At 46.8% G+C, this 11,671-nt stretch overlaps 1 protein-coding gene across 1 annotated transcript in view; it reads right to left on the minus strand.

The window, feature by feature from the left end:
* LOC110490931 (carboxypeptidase A6-like) overlaps positions 1-11,671 on the minus strand; it is a 44,313-nt gene continuing 32,642 nt past the window's right edge. Inside the window, exons 7-11 of the mRNA XM_036943874.2 lie at positions 7,644-7,754; positions 7,175-7,265; positions 2,842-3,044; positions 2,653-2,737; positions 1-2,467 (exon numbers count right to left, since the gene is read on the minus strand). Coding sequence (XP_036799769.1) covers positions 2,238-2,467; positions 2,653-2,737; positions 2,842-3,044; positions 7,175-7,265; positions 7,644-7,754 — 720 coding nt within the window. The 3' untranslated portion in view covers positions 1-2,237. The remainder of the gene's footprint in view (positions 2,468-2,652; positions 2,738-2,841; positions 3,045-7,174; positions 7,266-7,643; positions 7,755-11,671) is intronic.

An 11,671-nucleotide genomic window follows, 5' to 3' on the forward strand; every position in this document is an offset into this window, starting at 1 on the left:
TAAAAAAGAAATAACATGTATTACATTTCAGTAAATGTCCTTTACACTTTCTATCAAAAGTAAACATTTTCCCTTGATAAAAAAATATAAACTTATCCTTTACAGAATTATAAAAAGCGTTTAAAGTCCATTTCAAGGCACTTTGTTAAAGGGATAGTTCAACCAAAAGACAAAATTACACATGGGTTTACTTACCATGTAAGCAGCCTATGGGCAAGATATGACAGCAATCCATGCTTTGGTTTTGTTTACCTGGATACTGTTTCAAATGATAACTTTTCTGCATTTGAAGAAGAAATCCAATGCAAGCCAATTGTACCTATATAAGCATTTTACGTTAATGTCCAAATGATCCATAAGTAACTTCATTGAGTTACACAATACAGTTTTAGATACATAAAGTGCAAAAATTATAATACAGGTACTGTTGACTTGCATTGAATTTGCATTGGAACAGTGGCCAGCTAAACAAACTAAAGCATGATTTGCTGTCATACGTTGTCCATAGACTGCTTACAGGGCAAGGAAACCCATACGTAATTGTGTAGTTTGTGTGAACTATCCCTTCATTGATACTTTAGGCATCCTTGTTGTTTGTACCATATAAACACATTTTTAGGACCTTGTTCTACCACAATTCATGTAAAATGTCTTTAGAAGACATCTAGAGCAGTTAGCTCAGTGGTTTATTGGGTGGAACATGCAGGTATACATACGGCTTATGCCCACATATTGCGTTTACTCACTTCTTAATTGCCATGATGCATATCAAAGTAGTGTAGTGGAGGTATATGTCATATCAATTAATAATACAGATGGAACAGATTAGAATGTTTAGCTTAAAATGTTCAAAAACGATTATTTCACATTTTAGGCTCAGCAATGTGCACATGGCGGTAGGCCTATGCGGGAAAACACTGTTCTAAAATGTGCACTGCACATGCAAGCGGTTTCAAGGACAGAGATGTAAATATCCTTTAGATATTTTGAAAGAGGGAAGATCTAAAGATGCAACAATAATTGTTATCATTTTTTAAAATTGTTATAATTATTATCATGGGTTGCTAATATGACTTGGACAATGCCTTTGGCTGCTAGACAATGAAAGAAATTTGAAAGAAAACCAGTATAAGTCTTTATAAAATAATTGCCTCCACATTTCTATGGTGGGATTTTGGCAATAAGCTACTTTGAAACATGCCTCATAATATGAGATAAAACATCCTGGTTTCAGACAATGAAGGAGCAGGAAAAATATAGCAATACTAATGATAGGCCTAATCGTCTTCTGGTAGATGGAAATGCTTTCCCAAAAACCTTCTAAATTAAGCATTAACTAGCTACAAAGTAGCCTATGCCTACCTGGCAGAATTATATCAGGATTATTTGCGTCAATCTAGTGGCCATTTGTTTTGCAAACTCAATCTCATGTCCTACAGAAACACAGCTAATCAAACAACAGTGCTTGGTGCCTGCAAATTATAGGGTAACTACACAAAAAACTCTAAATTTCTTAGATTGTTCCCTGACATCAAAAGTGGTCTCCGGATGTGGTTTAAACATTGTTATGGAGTTATAACATTCCATTTTGTTGTTTTTCTATTAAAAAAAACTGCCGTTGGCCAGCCTCATGTATCCATTTCAGTAGTAGGTCTACTATTAGCCTACTTGCACAGTACAGCTTGGGTTGGCCTGACTATGAAAGACCAATATGGGATTTATCATTTTAGGTCATTCAGAGTGTATGTCACTGTTTCTCATAGAATTCACCCGGCGGGCCGTTTGGGACATCTTTGGCAAAAGATAGAATATACCCACTTCTCCAGGCACGACTACACTACTGAGTTAGCTGATGGTGCTCCAGATAGTGAAGCTTTAATGGGTCAAAACTGCAAGTTCAAGAAAAAGACTCTGTGAAATGCAATATCAGTCTCTTGAAAATGGCATTCAAGTGCTTGCGTTCACCGTACACTGTAAACAGTCGAGTTGTTGATAGTACAAGGTGAAGATTTGATGTAATATGACATCTAAATAATTTTACATTTGAAACCAGTTTGAGGGCATTTTTAAGTAGCACTATAGCCTCTAACATACAGACATAAAATGGAGTGGTGACCACTCTTGGGTAAACATCAAGGCTTGCATGATATATGTTGCATTTTCCTTTTTGGCACAATAACCCACCACCCGTAGTTATTCTCTAGCAGATGCAGAGATACTGTAAATGTCTATATATCTCAGAGATATGGATATCTCTCCCTGTCCAGCTGATACATCCCTGTCTCACACTTCTTTAGTAGGCCTGATGAGATGGTCTTCACTGCTCTCATGGTCTCAGTACAGGTGGGGTTGATCAGAGCTTCAGGTAACAGGAAGCCAAAGTAGCCTGTGTCCCGCAGTTCAAAGGCAAAGGCATAAGGGATCCCGTTCCTATAGGCCCAGTCCATGGAGCTGCCTGAGCTGACATCTGTTGGCGTCAGAACAAACACAACAGTTTGGATTCATTGGGAGGGTTTTCCACAGGCAATTGTGTGTGCGGCAGGAATTCTTATCTTTTAACTGAAATATCATGAGCTAGATGTTTTCTGAGTGTTTTGCAGTCTGTTGCTGAAGTAAGTTAACGTCGGGAAGGAGACAGTGTGCATAACTCACACAGCGTGGTGGAGGCGGGTCCATATCTGTACCTCACTCCGTAGGCAGAGTACAGGGCAGTCACTGCATTGTGTGCAGCTGACTCCTGAAGGGGGGAATACATTACATTACAATCATTTATTCAATTCCAATGTGAGTTGCAACAACATTGATTCATTGATTGATTGTGGTCACAGATCTGTCTCTCACCACACAGTTGAAGTTAGGGATGGTGGCGTATTTATAGGAGTAGGGGTAGAGCAACATTTGGGCGTAGGCGTGGATGGAGACGTAGGCCTTGACACGCTTCTTGTGCTTCCGCAGGAACTTGGCCACTGCCTTGACCTCCGGCTCGGACTCAGGGAAGGGTCCGCAGTACGTGTCATCACAGGGGTGAGAGGATGCACCCTCCTCTGACAGGGAGAAACAACGACAGGGCAGGTACTGTTTGTTACTTACTATGGTCATACAGTATTAAGTGCTGTATATACATACAGAGAGGTTATACTAGTTTATACTGGAACTATACCAAGTACTTTATAACAGGGTTTTACTATGGTGTTAGTGTATGTTTCTGTGACCATTTTTGAATACATTTTATGCACAGAAAAGTCTGCTAGATGACAAAATTGTTCATGGTAAATGGGGGGTATAAAACACACCGGGGACATATTTTTAGTCCACACAGCCTGTTGACATTTTGTTCTCAATTCAATATGTTTTAGACATTTCTCTTCTCAAAAAACAGTCTTCTTTCACCTCTCCCTCTTTCATGTTATTTGTATATTCATAGCTACTTTGTGTCATTGATGCCTGTTTTCAATGTGGACGGAGATCTCTTCAGATGGACTACGCTGGCTACATATCTCTCTGTCTCTCTCAGATTATTTTTGCATATTCATGTATTCTAAGCAGAACTAAACCCTCCAACTACAGTACGCATGCCCATTAATTATGTAAATGAGTACTCCAAAAATAAACGTTAGAAGCACAACTTGGCATAACCTGCAGACAGACAAGAAAGAGCATGATCTAAGAGACTTGCCCATGAGCAAAAAGCAGCACCTCAAAACTCTGGGCCAAATTCATATTTGCATATGCAAATCCAACAGGGAATGAGCCATGTCTATGTATAATACAAACAGTGTAAATGAACAATTTCCTAAATTAATTAACTGATTAAAATTAGACAGTAAATTACCCCTGGTATCATCCAACCTTGAAAGTCTATGATTGGTCTGCACAAAACACATAGCGGCTTCAGTAAGCCTTAACTTCTTGTGCCTATTGCCTATTCTCATAATTAGGGCCTCGTTCCTGGCTTTAGCGAGGAGCCAGAGTTCTTTTCTGGTCAGCTTTCAAAACTCAGAGCCTTATTTAAAATACAGATGTCTCTGAGGGTTAAATCAACAATACATACTGTAGTTTGGATTATTTGTCATTCCCCTCCCATTCTATGCTACAGTATAATGATCCATCTCAACACCAAGCTGAGGCCTATCATTATCATGTCGTTTTCATAGGTCTTGGCCCCCATAATGAATACTCTGTGTAGACCAAGGCAGGTGTTTTACACAGCGTGTGTTTTAACAACTTGTTCCCACAGGTCCCCAGCCAGTACGCATCTACATACGCCTGGCAATTAGTTATACACAGAGCAAAGAAGGGTTTGTTACCCAGGAAAATGTGAAAGTGGCACAAGGTAAAGGACAAGGCAGTGGATCTTGTACTGTATTATAGCCTGCCTTTACAGTAGCTGGATAATCTAATGTAGCAGGTTTGACTTAAGGGCCTAGAGTTTTCCTGTTTCTGTCTCGTGGTCAGGAAAAACTCAGGCCTATAGCCATATCTGCTGCTGTCACACCCTGATCTGTTTCACCTGTCCTAGTGATTGTCTCCACCCCCTCCAGGTGTCGCTTATTTTCCCCAGTGTATTTATCCCTGTGTTTCCTGTCTCTCTGTGCCAGTGTATTTATCCCTGTGTTTCCTGTCTCTCTGTGCCAATGTATTTATCCCTGTGTTTCCTGTCTCTCTGTACCAGTGTATTTATCCCTGTGTTTCCTGTCTCTCTGTGCCAGTGTATTTATCCCTGTGTTTCCTGTCTCTCTGTGCCAATGTATTTTTCTCTGTGTTTCCTGTCTCTCTGTACCAGTGTATTTATCCCTGTGTTTCCTGTTTCTCTGTGCCAGTGTATTTATCCCTGTGTTTCCTGTTTCTCTGTGCCAGTTCATCTTGTATGTCTTTCAAGTCAATCAGCGTGTTTCCCCATAATCCTGCTATTCTTTTTTGCTAGTCTTCCCGGTTTTGACCCTTGCCTGTTTTTCTGGACTCCGTACCCGCCTGACCTCGAGCCTGCCTGCCACTCTGTACCTCCTGGACTCTGAACTGGTTTTGACCTTTTGCCTGTCCACGATCATTCTCTTGCCTACCCTTTGGATTGAATAATACATATCAAAGACTCCTGTGTCTGGATCTGACCTTGTGTTCTTATTGTCGTGTGAGAATATATATATTTTTATTTTACCTTTATTTAACTAGGCAAGTCAGTTAAGAACAAATTCTTATTTTCAATAACAGGGGCAGAACGACAGATTTGTACCTTGTCAGCTCGAGGGCTTGAACTTGAAACCTTCCGGTTACTAGTCCAATGTGTCCCCCCCCCTATATCTTAAACACCAACCACTCACTGGGTACAGATGTCACTTCAACTTCAATTTTTGATTTGCATTTGGTTGAGAAAAAAAGACAAAATTCCCTTACGTTGGGGACTTTCTGATTACTTTTAGAAATTCCAAACAGTTTTCCACGTTGTTTCAATGTTATCAGATGATTATTTTTTTGTTGAAATAACGTGGAAACAACGTTGATGCAACCAGTTTTTTTTCCAGTGGGCAGTGTCTCATACAGACCTTGGAGATTATCAGTATCACATGCTCTGTCTATCCCCCCCCTGTCTCCCCCTCTCTTCCCCTCTCTCTCTCCCCTCTCTCTCTCCCCTCTCTTTCCCCCCTCTCTCTTCCCCCTCTCTCTTCCCCCCTTTCTTTCCCCCCTCTTTCCCCTCTCTTTTCCCCCTCTCTTCCCCTCTCTCACTCCCCTCTCTTCCCCCTCTCTCTTCCCCCCTTTCTTTCCCCCCTCTTTCCCCTCTCTTTTCCCCCTCTCTTCCCCCCTCTTTCCCCTCTCTTTTCCCCCTCTCTTCCCCTCTCTCACTCCCCTCTCTTCCCCCTCTCTTCCCCTCTCTCACTCCCCTCTCTTCCCCCTCTCTCTTCCCCCCTTTCTTTCCCCCCTCTTTCCCCTCTCTTTTCCCCCTCTCTTCCCCCCTCTTTCCCCTCTCTTTTCCCCCTCTCTTCCCCTCTCTCACCCCCCTCTCTTCCCCCTCTCTTCCCCCCTCTCACTCCCCTCTCTTCCCCCTCTCACTCCCCCCTCTCTTCCCCCTCTCTTCCCCTCTCTCACTCCCCTCTCTTCCCCCTCTCTTCCCCCCTCTCACTCCCCTCTCTTCCCCCTCTCTTCCCCCCTCTCACTCCCCTCTCTTCCCCCTCTCTCACTCCCCTCTCTTCCCCTCTCTCACTCCCCTCTCTTCCCCCCTCACTCCCCTCTCTCACTCCCCTCTCTTCCCCCCTCTCACTCCCCTCTCTTCCCCCTCTCTCACTCCCCTCTCTTCCCCCTCTCTCACTCCCCTCTCTTCCCCCCTCACTCCCCTCTCTTCCCCCTCTCTTCCCCTCTCTCACTCCCCTCTCTTCCCCCTCTCACTCCCCCCTCTCTCTTCCCCCCTTTCTTTCCCCCCTCTTTCCCCTCTCTTCCCCCTCTCTTCCCCCCTCTCACTCCCCTCTCTTCCCCCTCTCACTCCCCTCTCTTCCCCCCTCTTTCCCCTCTCTCTTCCCCCCTTTCTTTCCCCCCTCTTTCCCCTCTCTTTTCCCCCTCTCTTCCCCTCTCTCACCCCCCTCTCTTCCCCCTCTCTCACTCCCCTCTCTTCCCCTCTCTCACTCCCCTCTCTTCCCCCCTCTCACTCCCCTCTCTTCCCCCTCTCACTCCCCTCTCTTCCCCCCTCTTTCCCCTCTCTCTTCCCCCCTCTTTCCCCTCTCTCTTCCCCCCTTTCTTTCCCCCCTCTTTCCCCTCTCTCACTCCCCTCTCTTCCCCTCTCTCACTCCCCTCTCTTCCCCCTCTCTTCCCCCCTCTCACTCCCCTCTCTTCCCCCTCTCACTCCCCCCTCTCCCCCCAGCTCTTTTCTTGCTGTAATTATCTATTCTTTCTTATTTAAGATTCCAAGTATCACACATAAAACCAGCCTCCCTCCCTGAGTGATGAATAGCAGACACCCACCAGAAGACCCCCCCCCCCCCTCTCAGCACCACCAAAATCATATCAAACAGGGGGGGGGGTGCCGTCACCACACAAACATTTAATCCACAGCTTACACTAATTAAGCAGACAGAGCACCAGGAGACATCTCCCAACAGCAGGGGAAGGAAAGCAGGGGGAAGGGAGGACAAACACACACACACACACACACAGACAGACACACTCCAAGGATACATTAAAAACTCACCACACCACTTGACTTTCCAGTTCCTGTTGGCGTCAACACCTCTGCAGTGATACTTGACGTTTTTGGACCGGGTTTTCCTCCAGAAACGATCCTGGTGGGGAAATAATGAACACTGTCACTGACTCAAAGTAGCTATGAATATACTAATAACATGTCACCTTAAATACACATGTTGGGTCAAATGTTAGCTAGGTGAGAGAGAAAGAGAGAGAGCAAGCCAGACAGAGAGGGCGCGAGAGAGAGAGAGGGGGAGAGAGAGAGAGAGAGTGAGAGAGGGGGGGAGAGAGAGAGTGAGAGAGGGGGAGAGGGAGAGAGAGGAGGAGAGGGAAAGAGAGAGAGAGAGGGGGAGAGGGAAAGAGAGAGAGGGAGAGAGAGAGAGGGAGAGAGGGGGAGAGGGAGAAAGAGGAGGAGAGGGAAAGAGAGAGAGAGAGGGGGAGAGGGAAAGAGACACAGAGAGAGTTGTAGCTACTGTAGTCCAGCTGAAGATGTATCCATCCACGTTGAAGACAGGCATGATGTAGAAGTTGAGTTGGTTCATCAGTCGTCTCATCACAGAGTCATGCTGGTAGGAATGCAGAGCCTACAACAACAACAGGCTTATATGAACACGACAGGTAAGTTCACAATGAACCATAGGCTATATCTCTTCTTGCACCTGTTTTATTTCACCAGTTACAATACTTTCTAGTTGGTGAATAATAAATCATGATTAATACTCCTAAGAAGTCTGTAAGTCTGAGGGTGGCAGAGGATCCACCAGTGATATCACACACCTGCGACTGAGCAGTACAACTGCTATAGAGGGCTACTAGAAAACCCTCATCATCCTCATCATCGTTCTACAGCTGCACCATCGAGAGCATCCTGACCAGTTGCATCACCGCCTGGTATGGCAACTGCTCGGCATCCGACAGTAAGGCGCTACAGAGGGTAGCGCGTTACTACCCAATACATCACCGGGGCCAAGCTTCCTGCCATCCAGGACCTATGTACATGTACTAGGCTGTGTCAGAGGAAGGCCCAAAAAATTGTCAAAGACTCCAGTCAACCAATTCATTGATTGTTCTCTCTGCTACCGCACGGCAAGCTGTACCTGAGCACCAAGTCCAGGTCCAAAAGACTCCTTAATAGCTTCTACCCCCAAGCCATAAGACTCCTGACCAATTCATGAAATGGACTATTTACATTGACCCCCTCCTCCCTTTGTTTTTACACTGCTGCTACTCGCTGTTTGTTATCTTTGCATAGTCACATTACCCCTTCCTATATATGCAAATTACCTTGACCAACCGGTACCCTCTGTATATAGCCTCATTATTGTTACTTAATCCTATTGTTTAAAAAATATATATAATTTAACCAGGTAATTTGACTGAGAACACATTCTCATTTACAGCAACAACCTGGGGAATAGTTACAGGGGAGACGAGGGGGGATGAATGAGCCTATTATAAACTGGGGATGATTAGGTGATCATGATGGTTTGAGGAACAGCTTGGGAATTTAGCCAGGACACCAGGGTTAACACACCTACTCTTACGATAAGGGCCATGGGATCTTTACTGACCACAGAGAGTCAGGACACCTGTTTAACGTCCTATCTGAAAGACAGCACTCTACACAGGGCAATGTCCCAAATCACTGCCCTGGGGTATAGGGATATTTTTTTTTAGACCAGAGGAAAAGGTGCCTCCTACTGGCCCTCCAACACCCTTTCCAGCAGCATCTGGTCTCCCACCCAGGACCAACCCTGCTTCAGAAGCCAGCCAGCAGTGGGATGCAGGTGGTATGCTGCTGGTCTCCCATCCAGGACCAACCCTGCTTCAGAAGCCAGCCAGCAGTGGGATGCAGGGTGGTATGCTGCTGGTCTCCCATCCAGGACCAACCCTGCTTCAGAAGCCAGCCAGCAGTGGGATGCAGGGTGGTATGCTGCTGGTCTCCCATCCAGGACCAACCCTGCTTCAGAAGCCAGCCAGCAGTGGGATGCAGGGTGGTATGCTGCTGGTCTCCCATCCAGGACCAACCCTGCTCCAGAAGCCAGCCAGCAGTGGGATGCAGGGTGGTATGCTGCTGGTCTCCCATCCAGGACCAACCCTGCTTCAGAAGCCAGCCAGTAGTGGGATGCAGGGTGGTATGCTGCTGGTCTCCCATCCAGGACCAACCCTGCTTCAGAAGCCAGCCAGCAGTGGGATGCAAGGTGGTATGCTGCTGGTCCCCCATCCAGGACCAACCCTGCTCCAGAAGCCAGCCAGCAGTGGGATGCAGGGTGGTATGCTGCTGGTCTCCCATCCAGGACCAACCCTGCTTCAGAAGCCAGCCAGCAGTGGGATGCAGGGTGGTATGCTGCTGGTCTCCCATCCAGGACCAACCCTGCTTCAGAAGCCAGCCAGCAGTGGGATGCAGGGTGGTATGCTGCTGGTCTCCCATCCAGGACCAACCCTGCTTCAGAAGCCAGCCAGCAGTGGGATGCAGGGTGGTATGCTGCTGGTCTCCCATCCAGGACCAACCCTGCTTCAGAAGCCAGCCAGCAGTGGGATGCAGGGTGGTATGCTGCTGCATTGTGTTACCTTTATACATTTTTTACTTAAGTATATTTAGCAAATATTTTCTTAACTCTATTTCGTTGGTTAAGGGCTTGTAAGTAAGCATTTCACGGCAAGGTCTACAACTGTTGTTTTTGGCGCATGTGACAAATCCAATTGGATTTGTTTTGATCAGGAGTGTGTTAATGCCTTTTCCCCAGGCAGGTTCCAGTGGAGGATTGGAGAAAGCAGATTGTTGGTGGGGCAATACCTGCTCAGTAATCAGGCTCAGGCCAAGGTTAATCTGACTTTGTAGAGAGATGGAGCTCTGCCCCCCACTGGCCAAAATGAGACATTACTATTATTGACCTAAACAGCACAGTGATCTGCTCCATTATAAAAGTATGTTCTTGTACAAACTCTTGAAGTTTCTCAATACTGTCCTAGTACACACTCATCTGGAGTTGCATAAACCCCCCTGCTAGACATGTACACGGCTTGCTATGATCTAACAATGTTATAGTAAAGCTCTGACATTTCAGGGTGGTTTGGGTTGATTTGCGGGGACTTAATTGTGTGTGACGCATTACTCTCCCTGCTCTCTGTCAAAATGGTTGTAATGGTTCCAAACTGAGAGAGGGTCCAGAGCAAAAGTAGAGAGATGTGTGTATGTGTGCCAGCAGCATGCCACCTTGCATCCAAATGCTGGCTTGCCTCTGAAGATAAGCAGGGTGGGTCCTGGATGGGAGACCAGATGGTGTTGGAGGGTCAGTAGGGGGCACTCTTCTCTCTAGTGTAAGGAGAACCCAGGGCAGTGAAGGGGACATTGCCCTGTGTAAGGTGCCTTCTTTCGGATGGGACGTTAAACGGGTGTCCTGTCTCTCTGTGGTCATTAAAAATGGTACTTATTGTAAGAGTAGGGTTGTTAACCCTGGTGTCCTGGCTAAATTACCAACATGGCCACCTAATCATCCCCCGAATTGGCATATATCACTCCTTACTTCTCCGTGTGGTGAGTGTTCTGGCATAGAAATGGTTGCTGTGCATCACCCAGGTGGATGCTATTATGGAGTTAAGTTTAAGGTTAGAATTAGGGTTGGGTTAGGCTTAGGGGAAATAGGATTTTGAATGGGGATAAATTGACCTACAGCAGCAGAGACAAGCAGCACCAGAGACAGACAGCGGCAGAGACAGGCAGCACCAGAAACAGGCAGCAGCAGAGACAGGCAGCACCAGAGACCAACAGCACCAGAAACAAACAGCACCAGAGACAGACAGCAGCAGAGAGGCAGCACCAGAGAGGGGCAGCACCAGAGACAGACAGCACCAGAGAGGGGCAGCACCAGACAGGCAGCACCAGAGACAGACAGCACCAGAGACCGGCAGCACCAGAGACCGACAGCAGCGGAGACCAACAGCACCAGAAACAGACAGCAGCAGAGACAGGCAGCACCAGAGACAGGCAGCACCAGAGACAGACAGCACCAGAGACAGACAGCACCAGAGACAGACAGCAGCAGAGACAGGCAGCACCAGAGACAGACAGCACCAGAGACAGACAGCAGCGGAGACCGACAGCACCAGAAACAGACAGCAGCAGAGACAGACAGCACCAGAGACAGACAGCACCAGAGACAGACAGCACCAGAGACAGACAGCACCAGAGACAGACAGCAGCAGAGACAGACAGCACCAGAGACAGACAGCACCAGAGACAGGCAGCACCAGAGACAGACAGCACCAGAGACAGGCAGCACCAGAGAGGCAGCACCAGAGACAGACAGCACCAGAGACAGACAGCACCAGAGACAGGCAGCACCAGAGACAGACAGCAGCAGAGACAGACAGCACCAGAGACAGACAGCACCAGAGACAGACAGCACCAGAGACAGACAGCAGCAGAGACAGACAGCACCAGAGACAGACAGCACCAGAGACAGACAGCACCAGAGACAGACAGCACCAGAGACAGGCA

Source organism: Oncorhynchus mykiss, chromosome 15, assembly GCF_057628025.1.
Source record: "Oncorhynchus mykiss isolate SJ-2025 chromosome 15, ASM5762802v1, whole genome shotgun sequence".
Taxonomy (NCBI): Eukaryota; Metazoa; Chordata; class Actinopteri; order Salmoniformes; family Salmonidae; genus Oncorhynchus; species Oncorhynchus mykiss.